The sequence below is a fragment of the Procambarus clarkii genome, chromosome 94 (genome assembly GCF_040958095.1).
Source record: "Procambarus clarkii isolate CNS0578487 chromosome 94, FALCON_Pclarkii_2.0, whole genome shotgun sequence".
Taxonomy (NCBI): Eukaryota; Metazoa; Arthropoda; class Malacostraca; order Decapoda; family Cambaridae; genus Procambarus; species Procambarus clarkii.
In genome coordinates, this window is record NC_091243.1 from 5,666,103 (window position 1) to 5,685,014 (window position 18,912).

The following is an 18,912-nucleotide window of genomic DNA, read 5'->3' on the forward strand; positions in this document are numbered from 1 at the left end:
ACAAACGTGTCCGAAGCATTTTCGGAGAAGAGCATTTGACGAAGACACAATTCCGAAGTAAGTAAGTAATTATCAAAAGAAGGCACCAAACCGGGAAGTAATTATTAAAAAAATAAAGCTTTAAAGACTCGCTCCACCTTCCTGTGCTGGCCTCATTTTACTATTGGTGGTAAAGCTGAAAGAAAGACAGTACTGCACCTTGATTTTTCCAAGGTGCATACATTAAATTTAATTTGACTTTCCCCTTGATTTTTTAAGTTTGTTTATTTTGTAATCTTATTTATTAGTTTCATATTTCTTTCAATGTTTGGTGAAGCACATTCATTTAGCATGTTAACCAATTCTCTGGTTTCTTGAGAAACATGCAATTTTTCTTCGGCAGCCCACAGCCCAACCCCAGTCCTTCCTAACATACTGCTAAGCTTTGTTTACTATCAGCAAGCTACCGCCTGCTTGAGGAAAGAAATTAGTAAGAACCAGGCAAAACTGCAATGGAGGTATACTTGGAGATAAAATGTGAGTGTGGGGCATATTTATTGTAAATTATATAAATGAGGAGGGAAAAAGATAAAAATGAAAGCAAGTTTTATAAATGGCAAGACATATGTAATTACCTAAGTGTAATTACCTAAGTGTAGTTACAGGATGAGAGCTACGCTCGTGGTGTCCCGTCTTTCCAGCACTCTTTGTCTACATGTACAAAGGTAAGTATGAGATGTTCCTAAATATTAAAACACAATCACAGTACAGTATAAGAAGATTATGTATCTATGAGAGAATATTAAGGCTGTAGGATGGGCTTTAGCATTCCAAAGCACACACACTGTTAAATGAATCATGATGAGCTCAAAAGTATCTCGGCCAAAAGTTCTACCAAACTTACTTGGAGTTTAGAAGATTCTATCCAGTACCACAACTCAAATTTTATGACATACCCACCCACACACACTGGTGTCAGTAGTGGTGTACCATTATCTCGCCCTTGTGAGTGCAGTCAGGCAGTCACCCTGTTTCCGAGAGTGGATGTCAGCAACACATGCATCCAAGAGCATCATGGGCATACATCACCTGGTTTGAGAACCCATTCTAGAACAAGCCACCAAAATAGCCCCCCCCCCACTCCCTTTAAACAAGGTCACTAACATAGACCCTTTAATAAGGCCACTAACACAGTCCATCTAAATAAGGGGCCAGATTCACGAAGCAGTTACGCAAGCACTTACGAACCTGTACATCTTTGATCAATCTTAGGCAGCTTTGTTTACAATTATTAAACAGTTAATGAGATCCGAAGCACCAGGAGGCTGTTTTTAACAATAACAACAATTGATTGAGAAGTTTTCATGCTTGTAAACTGTTTAATAAATGTAACCAAAGGCGTCAAAGATTGAGGAAAGATGTACATGTTCTTAAGTACTTGCGTAACTGCTTTGTCAATCTGGCCCAAGGTCACGAATACAGCCCCTCTAGATAAGGCTAACAACACATTCCCTTCCAGATACGCTGTAATCGCTTTTCGGCAAAGAAAATATTCAAAGTTCAGCATTGGCCGTGCAGTTATAGAATTATCTAAAGAAGGCACCAAGTTGCAAAGACTATTTATTGATATTCAAAATATCCTAAATATCACTCGAGACCCCAATACGAGAACAAAAAGACTTAAGACTAGCGAAGTCAAAGGCATCAGATTCCCCAATGATTCTATCAAGGGACAAATGACTGAGGGATATTTGGAAATAAGACTCATGATTATTGTAAAAATCAGAAAATCAAGAGGATTTCAAGGGGATAATAAATATAATTTATTATAATCTTTATTTATTCTAATAGTCATGCAATTTTTCTATTCTTTGGTAAGTAAATTATCATAAGAGACCATAATTATTCTGTATATATAGTGATCACATGGATTAAAATTTTGTATTAAAACAATTTACATATGAAAATGTTGAGCTTCTAAATACACTTAACAATTCATATATAAAGTTGCTACCTCAAACTTCTAAAGAAAAAGTTTTGTGTTTAGCACAGGTTCTAAAACTACTACAGCACTAGTAAGAGCATTGGTACAATGCATGCTATCGCTCCTCCACTTTGTCCTTTGGCCCCACTTGGTCTAGGTCAATGGATCACTATTGAGGAACAGTACAGAGGTAACAAATGAAACATTGGTTGCTCGATTAAAACATTTTTGTGCAAAAAGTTTAGGTCACTGATTGCCACACACAAAATAGTTTGGGTACCCTTCTTCATTTATCCAGGTAATAATCATAATCTGCCATCTCAATAAAAAGCCATAAGATATATTATGCTAAGAATAGGATAACTCCTATTCACATAATGTATTCATAGAAAAAATAATACTTTTTTTTAGCTGACTGGTAAAGTGTGAGAGCAGTAAGACTATCAAATAGTCGCTACACTCATGACACACATTCCCAACCACTACCTCACAGGTTCCCGATGTAAACAATTTATAGTGAGGATGAAAATGTGATACAGTACAGGTATATGTATTTGAAAGACATTCGTTACATAAAACATTTGTATAAAACACAATTTATCTATTATCTGTAATTCCATTCTCATTTAATATGGAGTGGATCAAGCAAGCTAATGTAGCTTTTCAGCACATACAAACTGCTCTTTTATTTACATACATTTGGTCAAGAGTTAAAGTTTCTCAATACTACCCGAATAATTTATTATTTACTGTGCAAACTAAACTGATCAATCAGGCAAATTCTACCACTTTCTTCTTGTGCATCCTCCCACAAAATGCCTCCATTACACAAGCAGCAAGTTTGCTTAAAAATGCCTGCGATGTAGCCAGTAAATCAGAAATTAACCTAGTAACACCTGCTTTGTCTTTGTGTTGAACAGAGACCAAAGTGTTGACAATAATGTAGAGAAGCACCAAATTAAGAGCAGACTTTGTTGAAGATGATGTATTCTTGTAAGGACTCAATTAAATTTAATAAAAGCCCTAACAGGAAAAATGTGATCTTCTAAAAAGTTTACTTACAACTTTTGTGTTTCTTAGTGTTCATATTTACTTCAATCGATGCACAATACATGCCTATATTTGATGTGGTGTATTCTTTTACCTTCCACTCACAACAACACAATTATATACAGAGAAGTAACTTGGCCTTACCATTCCAAGACTCGCTTACCATCCTCCAAGTATTATATTTTTTCCAATATTATCTAGATTCCAGTGTTATTAAATTAATTATATACCTGTATTCAAATTCATGACAAGCATTACTACATGTCACTGTGTTTAATGATGTTTGGCATTATACAGATGTAAATCAAAGCTACAGTATCCAACACTTGGCATATAATGTACACAATATGTTTTCAATTAATTTGCATATACTGTAAATGTACATTTATACAATTAGGCCCCTCAATTTGCAGATGGGGTGGATGTATACCTGGAAAACACTGCAAATAAAAAGTAAAGATATTGTGTATGGGAAAAATATACTGTAGCTGCATGCCAGAGACTCCCTAATCTCCAGTTACTACAATTACTCCTCACAACATCTTGTATTCATCAAACCTCACAATCCCAACCATTTGAACAAATATTGGACCACAGCAAAAACTTGACTTTTCCCACCATTCCCTTCCAGAATCTTTCCCATCATATCCCTACATGAACCTTTTCCCCCATCATACCCCTACATGAACCTTTCCCACCATACCCCTACATGAACCTTTCCCACCATACCCCTACATGAACCTTTCCCACCATACCCCTACATGAACCTTTCCCACCATTCTCTTCCAGAATATTTCCGAACATGTAAGGGCTAATGAATCTTTCCCACCATACCCCTACCCGATTCTTTGGCAATATATACCCCTTTCAGAATCTTTCCAACCATACCCCTTCCAGATTCTTTCCCACCATACCCCTTCTAAAAGCTGTCCTACCATACCCAATCCAAAAGCTTTCCTGCCATAACCCTTACAGAATTTATCATCAAATCCTTCACAGAATCTTTCTGCCAAACTCCCTTCCAGAATCTTTCTGCTGAGCTCCTCTCATTATCTTTCCCAACACCCCAGTAATATCTTATCAGCATCCAAAATAGGACAAAAATACACACTGAACTAAAACGTACATAATGCTTAAAAATGTAAAAAATTCCTAGTCATTGAACACACAAACATAAATACATCACAACCACAAAAATCACATTTTAGCATCAGCCCACACAGTAAATTATTTACTGGAAATGAGGCATTACTGTATGCCATTTGTGTTAATCTCTACTCTTTCTAGTCCTACACATTAGCCCATACATCAATACAATACTGTAATTAGCAAATTATGTTATTTTTATTATCTTATCTACAATTTCTTTGTTATTCTTTAGGTAAGAAGTAACATGACAACTTGTAGAAGCAAGCAAGCAGGCAACTATCAAAAAGTGCCAAACTCAGAAGACTATACAGCCCTGTGTCACAAATTTCAACGTTCCAAGTTGTCATTCAGAATACCAATACTATAGGAAAACACAAGATGAGCGATGGTAACGGAAATTGATTCACTGAGAATTTTTAGCAAGGTGCAAGTGACAGAAAGGAACAATAGGAAAGCAAAATTTCCAATTTCCTTGAAATCAGAATTTTTACAAGGCGAGTTGGTTAAGATAAAAATTAAGTTCTGACAGGAAGGTGCAGGTCTTTGATTCATTAAGTGCCCACAAGTTAATCTTGTGGCCAATACGTAATCTAGTCAAAGATGTTTCCTGCTTAGTTTCAATGGTAGTAGGAAGGCAACAAGAAAAGGTCACATTTAATAGTACATACAGTAATTTGATATTCCAGTAATCCCTTGTAATTATGGCAGTGATAGATGAACTGTATTAGTGACAAGGTGCCAGGTTACGACAGGGTGCCCCTTGAGAGGGCTGCATATCATTCAACTGGACTAACCCATGTCCCTCTGTCTGAATTTAGACTTTTATGACACTTTGTAAAGTAATAAAAATCCCACCAAGTACATAGCCTTATATTGATGAATGAATCAAGATAAAAAAAAAAACATGGAGAGTGATTCCTTCTCCCTCAAATCAAACTGCGGTTCCCATTGGGAACTTGAAATGATGCTAGTGACCATTATGATTAAAAATTCTTCCTGAATTAAGAATTGATAGCATGACCCATATCCAGAACACTGACACAGCTGGTTTCTCGACAATGAAGACCAACACCTTGGCAAGGGTGACACTTTACCACCTCCAATAACCTCTGAGCTGTTTGCTATATGCTAATTGGGAAAATTGAACAAAGAGAGAGAGTCAGGAAAAAGGAAGATTGGACAATAACAACATGGTAAGTAGTGGATTTAATCTAACTCCTGAGAGGATCAGTTGTGGAGTTATTTGTTGCTTCATTTTCTCCTCTTGGATCAACTTGCAGTTGTCTATTTTGCTTCACTTATTTTCTGGATGTTTCCTTTGAGAGAGTAATACGTAATAACAATCCCCTGATCCTTGCACCTCTGAGAGAGAAGGCCAGGTTCCAGTCTTGATCTTCAGAAGGTATTACAGACCCCTAGGGCCTGTAATACCTGAGCTGTAATACCTCCCTGAGCTAACTTCAGGGAGCCACCATTCAGCCCCCTCTAGACATATACAAATTTGCAGTTTTTAGTACAACACAGTTATTTCTATGTTTATCCAGTCACTCCTGCCACTGACTTGAAAACAGTGAACATAAATTCATTTACGTTACCTAAATTTGGATTACCAAGCCCTTACAGAATATATAATTGCAAATGACAGATTCACATCTGACCAACTTAACAGAGTTGTCACCAAGAAAAAAATCTCCGCACTCAGAGTTAGAGATGTTTCTCCAATGGGTCCCACTGCACCCCAGTATATGGGGTAATGTGATGGCTGATGCAGCAGCATCATGGGCTCATGCTCATTGTCCAAACACAAACTATGTCTTGGAGACATTGGATGTTCATTGCAGTATTTGGTAAGGCATGTAGCACACCCTGGAAAGCAAATCCTGCAGAACTTCTCAGGGCACATCACAGGTATCGTCTGCCTGATATGGTACCAGCCCATCTATGTATTGGCCATACATGCTTAATGGACATTTCTTTTGGCTCCATTCTACTGTACCTTCAAGGGTTCTCCTGTCACAGTTCCAGTTCTCCTTCACAGGGCAAGCTGGGAGGAGTAATATCACCATCCTCCAGCATACGGTTTCCTCCGGTTATCATTATTTATATTCTATCCAAACAGTTTCTGTGTGTGGCTCAGTATTAATTCCTTCTCTGACACTAGATTTATCCTTTTCTTTGATATACGAATATTACTACTCCCCGCCTCATCTAATCTGTCTATCAGCGTAAAATAGCTTTCATCCCTTTATTTTATATTCAAATAATAGTTCCCTATTTTCTACATTCAGCCATGTTTCTGTTAGTGCAATAATGTTTACTGATTATGTGCAGACTAGTGCATTTAAGCCATCTATTTTGTTTCTAATATTCCTATAGTTTATGTATTAGAAACTTCATTCATTTCACAACTCTGACAGTGTCTTTCCATTTTTTTGTGTACATTACTCTTAAGAAAATTTCCAAGTTAGCCCCCCACTGGAACAAGATTGTTATTGTTTTTACAACCTAGGTTATTTCCCTTCCGGAGTTATCCATCTTCTTCCTTTATTTACACTAATGACACTATCAATTAATTGTTTACAGTCCATCAAACAATTTCCAACTAATATGCAAAAGCTGTTACCCCCTCCCCAAACAGAGGAACCCATCCCTCACACACAGTGTTTTTGTCACTGTAAGAATCGCAATACCATTCATGGATAACTGAATTACTCGTGCAATACTTTGAGGCACTGGTTTACACCAACCACTTTCGACTTCCACTCGCTGCCTACTCGACTATGGTAGAACACACATGACTGGGACCCGCTCCTCATCCCTAATCATATCTTTTGCCACTTTATTTTTGTTTAAAAACTCCTCACTTCAACTTCAGTAAATATCGTTTCCACCTACTGAGAGGCAGACAATGAGCTTTTTCTCCATTGCCTGACAATAAATTGTTCATTCTATCCCGTATGTCACCCACATTTGTTCCCAGAAATCACACACTACACTGTAATTCTATTTCTAGCATTCTTGGAGAAGAAAACCCTATCTTTTAAATGACAACATACTTAGTCTACCTTTAATGTAGGGATGATTTTCCTTTGACAATTCAAGAATTAAAAATGAGTTGTAGCAACAAAGTAAATTCTGTATAGACAATGTTCTGTGAACAAGATTGCAAATGAACTCACAATTCAATAGTAAATAATTCAGATACTGTACAAAGATGAATAAAACCCAAAAATCAATAAGATACTATATAAATCTTTAGTGCTTATGGTATCCAACTGATCCCTGCTTTCTTAAATATATTAAATACTGTATCTATATAACATACAATATCCATATTATCCTTTGAAATAAATTCACAGAATGTTTAGTTATTTAATTTTTTACCATAAATTAAAACCTATAACTTTTGACTTTAATAGAACATGCAATAGTAAACACCATTTGTTTCAGCACCATTTGTTCTCTACCTGGATTATGTTATATATATACAGTACAACATTTCTGTACAATATTAATAAGCTAGCATGTGGAATATTACCCATAAATAATTTGATTAATAACTGCACCATAATTCATTTCCAAACTTGTTTCCCAACAGTACCCCAACTTAATGAACTAAAATACAGAAATTAAAATATGTACAATACACATTTAGGTAGACTTAAAACACATCAATAGGTAGACAACAAATATGCAGACTCAGTACCGAGATCACACCAACCTTGACTAGCTACCTTAGCCTGGTGGTCATTTTGAGAACCCTGGTGGAATGGGAATATCAAACACAATAGGTGGATTAACAGGCACATAGTTGATGTTACATGTGGAGGCATTAATGAAAATGATCTTCCCATCAGTTGTCACACCATAACCTGCAAAAGGATAAAAAAATTATGATGTGAAAATGCAACAAGTTGAGAATAAAACAGAGCATTTGTAAAGCTGATTTAAAAGTCAGAATATTTAGGTACAGTATCAACACATTCACTTCGTATTTAGTATGATAGCATATGTAGTTTACATATGTTTTGGCAAATACTACAGTTCCATATTACTGCATGTTGCCCAATCCTGTTCCTCTGTTCTTAGCCTGCTTCATTACTTCCAATGCATAAAAGTAAAAAACAATCCAATGCATATTCTGCATAAGAACAATTGCCTTGTCTATGAACAACTAAATAATCTAAATTTAATCCTAGAAAAATCCTAAATCATTTGGCACACTGAATAAACTACTGTAATGTTTTCTTCTATTTTTAACATTTTATCTACCTCCCCTCCCTTCCCTTCCCTTCAACCATCTATATATTTTACCAATTCTTAATATATTATCACTTCACTTATACCCTACTTTATTTTCAAAAGACTTTCAAATTTATGTGCAGACACAACACTGTTTTTTATATTTTATTCAACAGGTAATTAACTTGTACTGTACTAGGAAGACAGAACATCTCGAGCACAGCTCTAATTCTGTAACTACACTTATGTAATTACACACACACAGTAATATAGTTGAATAACAAGGGTAAAACTCACACAACCCTGGCATACACCTACATTTAGTAGCAAACTAGACCTTCATTATACCATTAACTCTTACACATGCACGACATCCTACACATAAATTTTTTACTGCATTTAACATCCTTCTCCCAAATCTTTCCCAATAAACTTTTTCACATACTTTTTCCAAGTCCATAAATGCCAGTTTTCTCACATGCATTCTCTACAAACTGTTTCAATGCAACTCTATGATTTACACAAACTGTTTCACTATTGAACCCATCTTGTTCATCAATAACCATTAATCAGTAATATCTGCGCTTTTCCAATCACTATCCTACCATGAACTTTGGGAGAAACATTTGATGAAGTATTTTTCTAAAAAGAGCTAATAGTTATCATTCATGCATTATTCATTGCCCTGAATCTTCAAAGAGAATTGTTACAAATAAAGGGAGCAATAATGCACTACTTTAAAACAAACTATTATTGTACAAAAATTTAGAATGAAAGTCCCTTGCAGAGTTTACCTGTAATTGATCAACTCTTCTGGAGTAAGGTTAATACTTGAACAAAATTCATTCATGAATTAACTAACCTTCATGAATATGACCAAATACATGGTATTTGGGCTTGACCCTGGTTTGAACAGTAGAGAGTAACTCAACACATCCAGCTCTGACCCCTGTGCAACACAAATCTCCATGGCCGATGGGCGGTGTGTGGGTGATGAGAACATCGGTTTCAACAGGGATAGCATCCCATTTGTCTAAGCACAGCTTACCTCTTGGTAAATTGAATGCCCAATTACAAAACTCTGGCTGCCTGTGGAGAAGAGAACAAAATGATAGTACTACAACAGGTATTACACAAGGAAAATTATCATAAAATGGGACCGAGCTTTATCTGAACAGACCATAAAAATTACTTAATTTTACTATACAGAATTTGAGAGGTTATGGGCATATCTGTTCCTTGAAGCAATGTAATATTTCTTATTAAAACAAAGAATAATGCTCAAAACTAACATTATATATATTGCACTGACACTAATTAGTATTCAAACCTATTATTTTCTTACATACCATATAGATATTAATAAAATTGCTCTAGTTCATTCATTATATTATACACAGTATACAGCTTCACTGACAAGCCAGCACTACCACACTCCAGCAGTCATCCATAAAAGTATTCAAACACTTTATAAGACCGGGTATACAGTGCTTCTTCCAAGTTTTCATACACTGTAGCATAAAGTCATTAGTTATCTCATACTTTAGCATTCAAAGTGAATAAAAAAAACAGCATTGAATGTAATGATATGCCTCATTCTGGTGGGGCCTCAGTGACTCCCGAAGCTAACACCGAGATAGCTCCACATACGAGTCATAACAGCACTAGGGAGTCATTAATAGTTAACTACTGGGCAAGTCACTTGTGAAGTCCTTTGTTGCTTCAGTTCTCTTTTCTTTATTTCCTTTGTTATTTATATATACAAGAGTTCTTACATTCTTGTATAGCTACTAGCATGACAGCATTTCGCACAGGTCCTTAATCTTAATTTTTGCCTGGAATACAACCTGCCAAATTGTTTAACAACCAGGTACCTTTTTCACAAGTAAAAATTCCTTTTCACCTGTTTTCCCTGTGAAATTTACATTTAAAACTGTTTATTGAATAAGCATCAAGAACCTGCTCAACAAATCCTTTCCATTTACTTACAGCCTTTGAGCTGAAGAAGTTGCTAAAACTACAGATTCTATTATAAAATAGTTCGTCTTTCTTCATTAAGCATATTTAGAATCCATACATCATTTGCTAAATTTCTTGAACAATTTCTATATGTTAACTTAGTTCTCATTTTGTATTAAGTAGTTTCATTTAATATACATTCTTTGTAACAATTAACAAAATACTGTATCAAGTTGTTCTGTATAGTTTTAATAATAATAAGTACTTTAATAACTATGTACTACTATAAAGTACTACATTATATAATTAATAACTATTATTGTTATTAGTAATGAAAATAATATATTGGAACAATGAGGAGATTTAAACCCTCGACACGGGTACACTCAAGCCATGTACCTTACCTCTGGACCTTAACATGGTAAAAGTTATAGAACCTGAATTCCAGTAAATCCGCAGGATGTCTGGCAGCCCCTATTGAAGACAGTTCAGGTTTAATACATAACCCCCCATGCACTCTGGTATATGTAATGGAGTTCTTCCACCATGTGCTCTAGCTTCAAATATAAAATATCACACTCGTTCAATAAAATTGATAGGAAAGAAGTCCCCGAGACCTGGAGTTTCAAGAATAAGAGGTCACAGATTTAAACTAAATAAAGCTACTGGAGAAATATAAGAAAATTCTCTTTCCCAAACAGAGTGGTAGACAGTTGGAGCAATTAGGTAAGAAGGTGGTGGCCAAACCTGTCGGTAGTTTCAAAGCGCTAATGTATTTAACAGAGTGATGGGAAAATGGGACATCATAAGCGTAGCTCTCATCCTGCAACTACACTTAGGTAATTACACACACACACTGTATAGTGTTTCATGCATTTTGGGAAATTTCCAGGGGAGGGAGCCATTTGGTCTGCACATTAAGAGTGAAGTGCACCAGATTTCTGCTAACCAATCGAGAGCAAGGACCAGAGTCTGACTACCTCTATGAGGTGAGGGATGGAAACCAAAAAAAAACACTAGAAAGGTTAAGTGAAACAAAAACTACTGTTGTTAAAAAATAAATATAACTCGAGACAAACACAGAAAATAATCAGTGTTGAAGGCCACCAGATGGTGGTCCAGATCACCTGGGGTTCTGACCAGCCAACCATCTCATTCCTGAGCCCTCAGTATTGAACCCCCCCCCAAACTTCCCATGACAAGAAGGTATCAGCATAGAAACAGGGAGCTACCAAGGACCTTCTAGAAAAGTAGGTTTCATTACACTGATTTCCAAGACATCCCCCTAAGTAGCTTCCTAAAGTTCACTTCCAATGGTACTTTGGCAGAGAAGAATGAATTTTCTGAAACAGAACATAAGAACAATAGCAACAGAAAAAGTGTAAAGAGCTTACACATGGAAATGCACAAACGAAGACCAGGGCTTGGGAAGAGAAGCATCAGTTACATGACAAAGGCCTAAACATCACACAAGGGCAGCAAAGATGAGAAAAAGCCAACAAGGAGTGAGAATTCATCACAGTGATGAATCACCAAAAAACCTCAAGCCTTGGGCAAAGGCTGTGAACAAAGAAACTACAGCAAAAATCACTGACCACAGGCAGGCAGAATGACAGCAAAGACATGAGGCACCATCTGAGACAGGGAAGGATTAGAAAAGTGTTCACAATACGGAAAAACCCATCAACCTTAGGGAAGAAAACTCTGGTAACTGACAGTCTTCATTAACAATGTAATGAATGTAATGGAACCTTCAATGCATAATTGAAGCATGCTTAATATACAACACAAACAAGGAGACTAGCAAACACTTGCTTGGAGCATATAAGCATGAAACAAATAGTAGACCATAATATAAGAACAAGAGTCAGTTGCTTATCTCAAAAGACATTGGTCTTAGGGGACACCAGGCGAGAAATAAAGGGTACCAAGCAAGGGTACCCTGTATGATTTGATCTGATCTCAAGAGACTTGTGTATGGCTAGGATTGTCATCTAATGGTGGAAAGGGTAAAGTTGCAAAATGGTATTTTGGTTAAAATACCATAATTTTGAGTTTTGATTAGTATTCATTTACAAAACATTTCTTTGGTTTCATTTGTTGTGACCTTTATCAGCTATTTTGGTATAGTTTTTCCTCAGTGTGAGGAAGATAGAATTCTGATCCTTTCTCCCAATAGATAGAAAGATAGATAGTTGAAGATGTCTGACAAGATGGAATTGACCCTAGGGTACTAATGCACAAGCTCTGGAGAACCAATGAGATCAATCCTTAAAGTAGTGTATCATCTACACTACATCAAATTTGACACACTCCAATTGTTCACATTAGGCCAGTAAACCAGGTTTACACCTTTTTTCTAATATTTTTACCATAACCTTGCTCATGGCCCTATCCACATTGGGTGACACTACACAACCCTGGGATTAATATCAAATCAGTTACACATTACACCATTACCTCTTACTCATGTACAATTTCTACATAAACATATTAATAGCACTGAAGAGATCTCAGCCAACTCAATACATCCCCATCACTATCCAATAATTTTTCTAGCAACCTTGCCATAATTTTTCCAAATTCATAAAGGAAGTACTGTATACACTTTATAATCTTTCTGAAATGCCTTCTCGATATGCTGTGTCAATGCAAATATCTGATCTACACATCCTTGTCCACCACAGAACCTGACTTGTTCATTACTAACAAATGTGTAATATCCTGTACTCTTCCAATCACTACTCTGCCATACACTCTGTCCACTACATTTAGGTCTCTTTAAGGCCTCTATAATTCACACACATATCCACATTCACACTTTTCCTTTATACAGTGGAACAATCACATCTCTCTTTCCAAAGCCTCTAGTACTTTATCATTTTTCTGTGCCCTCTGCCAAATTCTCCACACTAACTTCGTTCCTTAATTACCACTACAATTAAACATTTCTGCATATACTTCATCAATGCCTGCAACTTTTCTACACTTCAGCTTCCTCACTATTGTATTCACCACTTCCATAGATACATCAGCTGCCACACTACCTTGAACTCTTCTCATGCCATCAAATCCAATCATGTTCACATTAGCAACTCTCATTACTTTCACCCATTGGACTTTCAATAGTATTCTCTTCATCTAGTACTAATGTTCTCTTCACCAATTAACATGATTATTCTAGCATGATTATATCTAATATTCCCATTCACACCTTCGCCAGTTTTAATGCTACACTTCCTTTCTTTTCCAAGAAAATACTTCCTATTTAATTAGAATTTTGTGCATGTAAATTACTACTTTAAAACACTAATTATGACATACTGTATAATTATATAAATTATTATATAAACAATATCATCAAATAACTATGTTCATAATTTGCCTAATGCTATACATACCATGGTGTTCCATAGAGCTTAATGCCACATATTGTATAGGGCTCATCCTGTAAATACATAGCATTAGTAATTAAGTCGCTGGTATTTTCTTCTTCAACTGCTGCCTTCAGCTTCTCACGCTCCATTCCCAAGTCAGGGATCTCATTTATAAGTCCTCCACCTATGGAACAAATACTGTAACTCATTTATGTAAAATTTGTTATCAATAAAATGTAATCAAATTCTTAATTATAAAGAAATCCCTCTTCAATTTTCCAAAACTACAGTTTAAATACAGTACAAAGATAATGATTCAAAGTCACTTCATGTTTGCTGTGAGACAGGCATGGCATCACCTTTAAAGTCTAAATCCTACTGTTCTGGACCAGATCTGGATTTGGAAATAATCTTGACTTACGAAAAGTCAGTAGTTTTTGGCTATCACTGCACCGTTGTACATATTTTAACATACAAATATAAACACTGATTTAGTTGTTATAATGCAAAATATTATACAAAATTATTTTTACCTACTTTAGCCCCCCCTAACTGTACATATACAATTAGTTCAGTTTCCTAATGAACATAAAAAAAAGTTTTCTTTCTGTATCGTAAAACGTTGCTTTCTGAAGTTGGGAAAATACAATAAAAATTCTAATCGCTTTAGTTTGGCAGTAGTGAGGTGAAGAAATATTGACAAATTCCAAGGGATAAACAAATCCACAAGGCCCGTGACGAGGATTCAATCCTACGTCCGAGATCATCCCAGATGCTGCCTTAATCGACTGAGCTACGACATGCTCAAATTTTATAACAACGACATGGCACAAATAGCAATTTGTTCATTTGATACATCATGCTATTGCGATTTCTATGTGTTCCAAGGGATAATTTTCAAGTTAACTACCTGTACAGTATTTGTAATAGTTTTCTCTTCATCATTAACGTCTTTCAAGCCCATAAAAGTCCTTGCAATTTTGCATGACATCAGTGGTTCCTAGCATGGGTGTCAGTCAATAGATGGGGATGCACCTGACATGGTACCCATCAATTTACTAAGGCCCAGGAAGGAAACTAAGACTTTCAGGATTTTTGTCCAATATGGAAAACAGTTATCAGAGGTCTCTAGTGTTAATCGACATCTGCATAGAATCAGTAGGGCTTTTGAATAATAGAGGTAAATCTAATCTAATCTAATCTACAGGTGAAAAGTCCACTGTCAGTCTAATACTTGAAGGTAATGGGTGCAGTTTAAGGGTTAAAATATAATTTCGGGGTTAAAAAAAATTACAGTACAGGTAGTTTCAAAGCCTCATATGACAACAGTATAGTACTGGACAGACAGGACACCATGGGCATAGTTCTCATCCTATAACTACACTTAGGAAATTACTAACCCTCGCCATTAAAGGAAGGGAGGTGGGTGGAGCTCCAGATCTCCCTCCTAGGCTTCCAAGCCAGTTCTGGAGCAATTTGAAAATCATAAACACCATCCAACCAACCAGCAAGGGAGGGAAGGAATCAGGGAGCCATCATGACTCATCCAGAAAGAGGCTTTTCATTACATTCCATGCTGGTTTCCTGGAAAAGCCCCTTGTAGTTCCCTGAAGCCAACTACACACAGAGAAGAAACACAAGGTACTTAAAAGGGACGAATGACAGCAGGTATTTAGCTGTATAAGAGAAAACCAGACAAAGGAGATGACCCAAGGCAATATAGGCATGGTGAGGCCTGGGGACATTAACCTCTCGACTGCGCACCTGTTAATTGTTAACAACCCCTGGGGCATAAAAAAACAAAAAATCAAATTTGTTTCTTTATAATTTGTTAAAATGCATTTCCTGATCATAAGAAAAAATACAAATTTATGCAGCTTACTTTGTGAAGCCTGGAAGTCTCACAAAAACATCATGATTCATGAGCATTCGTTGAGCAAGTGCTCTGGGCCAGCCCGTCTTCATAAACAAAGGCCAAAGTCCATTCCATGCACCCGTCAAACCCCGTTTATGAATGAAAAAGGTTTACACACGACTCAGAACTGATGACATTCGTAAACTTCCGGAACAAGTGCTTCATTGACAATTTCTGTTCAAATCGCAACGCTGTAAATGCTTCACCAACGTACTACAAATACAAATAATCGCCAACCGAACCTAAACATCTAACCTAACCAATGCTTAAATATGCACAATGTGCTAATATATAAAAATATTAACTTATATTTGAGAAAATTCCTATTTTGAATGAAACGCATGTTAAAATTGATGAATGCATCCTTGGGGTGGACTTGGTCTGACGACAGGTTGCTGATGCGGTCACACTGAGCCAGCGGTAAGGCGGAAGATGCAACCTGATAACAACAATGTGTAATTTGATAAATTTATATAATAAAATGTATAGAACATTGCTATACTCCAAATACGATGCACACATTTGTGACAAGATTATTTTAATCTTTGAACAAGAACAGTATTTCTGCTGTTATTTCACTGGATATACACTACCTACATATACTGTATATATAAAACTATAAAGATTTTTGTGCACCATAATGAACCACTAAGCGGGTTTGATCACGCACAACCAGAGCCAAGTGCGAGTGAGCCTGAAAGTCATCTGCCATGATAGATGCAGAAAGCAAACCCACCTAAATATGAAGCTGCATCAACCCCACATCCCAGGAAAGAGCAAGAGCAAACAGGCTGTCACTGGGTGACAAAAAAAAAAAAAAAAAGTTGCCCAAAAACACCTGAGAAACATTTAAAACCTCATGCCACTCAAGCAAGCAAGAACAGCAGTAATTGTGCCAAGTCTCTAAGCACAAGGAGAGGATTGTCCACTAGCCAGGAAGACTCATAAGGCAACCAGCATGGTGAAGATGACCCAAACTCGAAAGAGGCAGGGGGGTCCATCAGAGAAGCAAAATCCAGGTCACACAGGAAATATTTAAAGAGATCCACCCGAGCCACTGAAGGGGAAACCCTGGGAGGAAGGAAACCTGTGGAAAGATGGATGTAATGGACTATAAAAGGACATGGAAATGAACCATGAAGGGTTCAGAGCCACAAAAAAATCAAAGTCATGCATGAAGGGATGTAAGAGAACCCCCTCTTTTCCTTTAAGCAAATGCCTTTGTCAGAAGGAACAAAGGATCAACTGAGCTCAAAGGGAACCCAAGGACCCTTATCGAACTCGCACAAAGCCCCGGAGGTCCTGCAGCATAAACTCCGGGGCAGAGCCTTAGTTCACGAACACTGCTTGAGGCAGAAAAGTGGAGTCTAGAGGAGAGGTTTTGGAAAAAGAGGCTAGCTGAAAGGAAGAAAGAAAACCCTGAAACTTCCCCGGGACTAGGTGGCTCAATTACCTCCACTCTTGAAGTGGAAGGAGCCACCCTTGAAGAAGGCCAAGCCACACCCTGAGCTAAACCCAGCCTGTTTCTTCAAAACATTTTAGAGGAATTGAGGAATCTTTGGGAAAGAACAGTAGCTGGGCTTACCACACCCGACTTGAAAGGAAGACAAGGCACGGATGGCAACTAGGTTCAATTCACCAACACCATTCACCTGGGTCCGTAAAAACAAGATGGGCCAACTCTGGGATATCCAACCAGAAATAAAACTGCCAGTGTTGAAAGCAGGCAAGGCAACAGCTGTCTGATAAGCTTCCACTTTGCTTGGAGGGTTTAAGAGAAGAGCTACATGGGGGAGAATAAACCCCCACAGGACTCAGGGTTTGTAGGTGTTACTGACCCAACAAGCTGAAAGATGGAGGCACAATGAAAGAATGTTGCCCTGTGGCATGGATGATGAATAGCCCTCAAACTTGTGCAAGAGCAGGTTTGGAGGGGATATTTATAGGCCACACCAAAAACCCAAAGGATTACCAGGGCCTGAATGACCAACCAAGAGGACACCCAAGCACTGGGGACACTTGCTGAAAATTATACAAGTACAGTACTGTAGACCTACACAGCCTAACTGATGTGGTTGTGAAGCTAACCTTGGCATGCAAAGTAAGCAAACCCCCCCAGTGCATCTCAACCCATTGAAATGTTCACCCCCCAACTTTGGAACTAGATTGAAAGGCCAAAAGACCCTAAAAATACCAGAGGTAAGGCCCCACCCTAGTGGTCCAGCCTCTGACAAGAGATCCAGGGGTGGTTCTGGATAGATAACTGTCACCTGAGGACCATATAAAGAACACAGTGCATGGAGCCTATACTACTCTTTTCAACTTAACAGCTGCTTTTAAATACATGCAGGTGAAATTTTAAATAAATTATTCACAACCTTAGTGAGACCAAAATTGGAATACTGTATGCGACAGTTGTATCTGCATCTCAAGCAGCAAATCAACAAACTGGAAAAGATGCAAAGACGTGCAACAAACTGGCTTCCAGGACTGAAAGACTAGAGCTAGGAGGAGAGACTAGAGATGTTAAATATGCCAAAGCAAGAAGATAGAAAAAAAGTGAAATGATCAATATGAACAAAATAGTATTGGTAATCGATAAAATTGATCAAGAAGAATTCTTGAAACCTGGAACTCCAAGAACAAGTTTAATCCAAGTTAACAAAGCTCATGGAAAACTATTAGAAAGTTTACTTTTGCAAATAGAGTGGAAGATGGTTGGAACAAGTTAAGAAAGAAGGTGCCAAAACTGTCAGTAGTTTCACAGAGTCATTTGATAGCATTGGGAAAATGGGACACAATGAGCATAGCTCTCACAATGTAACTACACTTTTATGGAATTACTGCCTCCTCCATAACACACTATACCCCCCTCCTCCTTGACACCACTACATCCCTTCCTCCTCGACACCACTGCACCGCATCCTCCTTGACACCACCGCACTGCATACTACTTGACACCATGACACCACTGCCTCCTTGGCAATCAAGCCTCCCTGACACCCCTGCCTCCCCGACACCCCTGCCTTTTTGACGGCACCCCTCCTCCTCGACACCACTGTACAGCATCCACCTCGACACCACTGCACTACATCCTCCTCGACATCATTGTACCACTGCCTCCCCGACACCACCACCTCCCCGACACCACCACCTCCCCGACACCACCACCTCCCCGACACCATGGCCTCCCCGACACCACGGCCTCCCTGACACCACAACACTGCCTCCTCGACACCACCTAGTGCACTGCTTCA

General features: G+C 37.7%; 1 protein-coding gene across 4 annotated transcripts in view; it reads right to left on the reverse strand.

Annotated features, from left to right (window-relative positions):
* The window catches only part of LOC123747291 (metallophosphoesterase MPPED2), a 64,644-nt gene that overhangs the window by 41,628 nt on the left and 4,104 nt on the right, over positions 1-18,912 (reverse strand). For 2 of the 4 annotated variants that reach the window (XR_011226165.1, XM_045729387.2), the window contains exons 5-7: positions 13,765-13,924; positions 9,267-9,493; positions 7,884-8,034 (exon numbers count right to left, since the gene is read on the reverse strand). Coding sequence is in view for 3 of the 4 variants with exons in the window: in XM_045729387.2 (XP_045585343.1) it covers positions 7,910-8,034; positions 9,267-9,493; positions 13,765-13,924 (512 nt within the window). In the remaining variant the exon portion in view is untranslated. Of the gene's footprint in view, positions 1-114; positions 1,069-1,801; positions 8,035-9,266; positions 9,494-13,764; positions 13,925-18,912 lie in introns of those variants that run through there. The other 2 variants (XM_045729386.2, XM_045729384.2) reach the window with 2 other exon arrangements.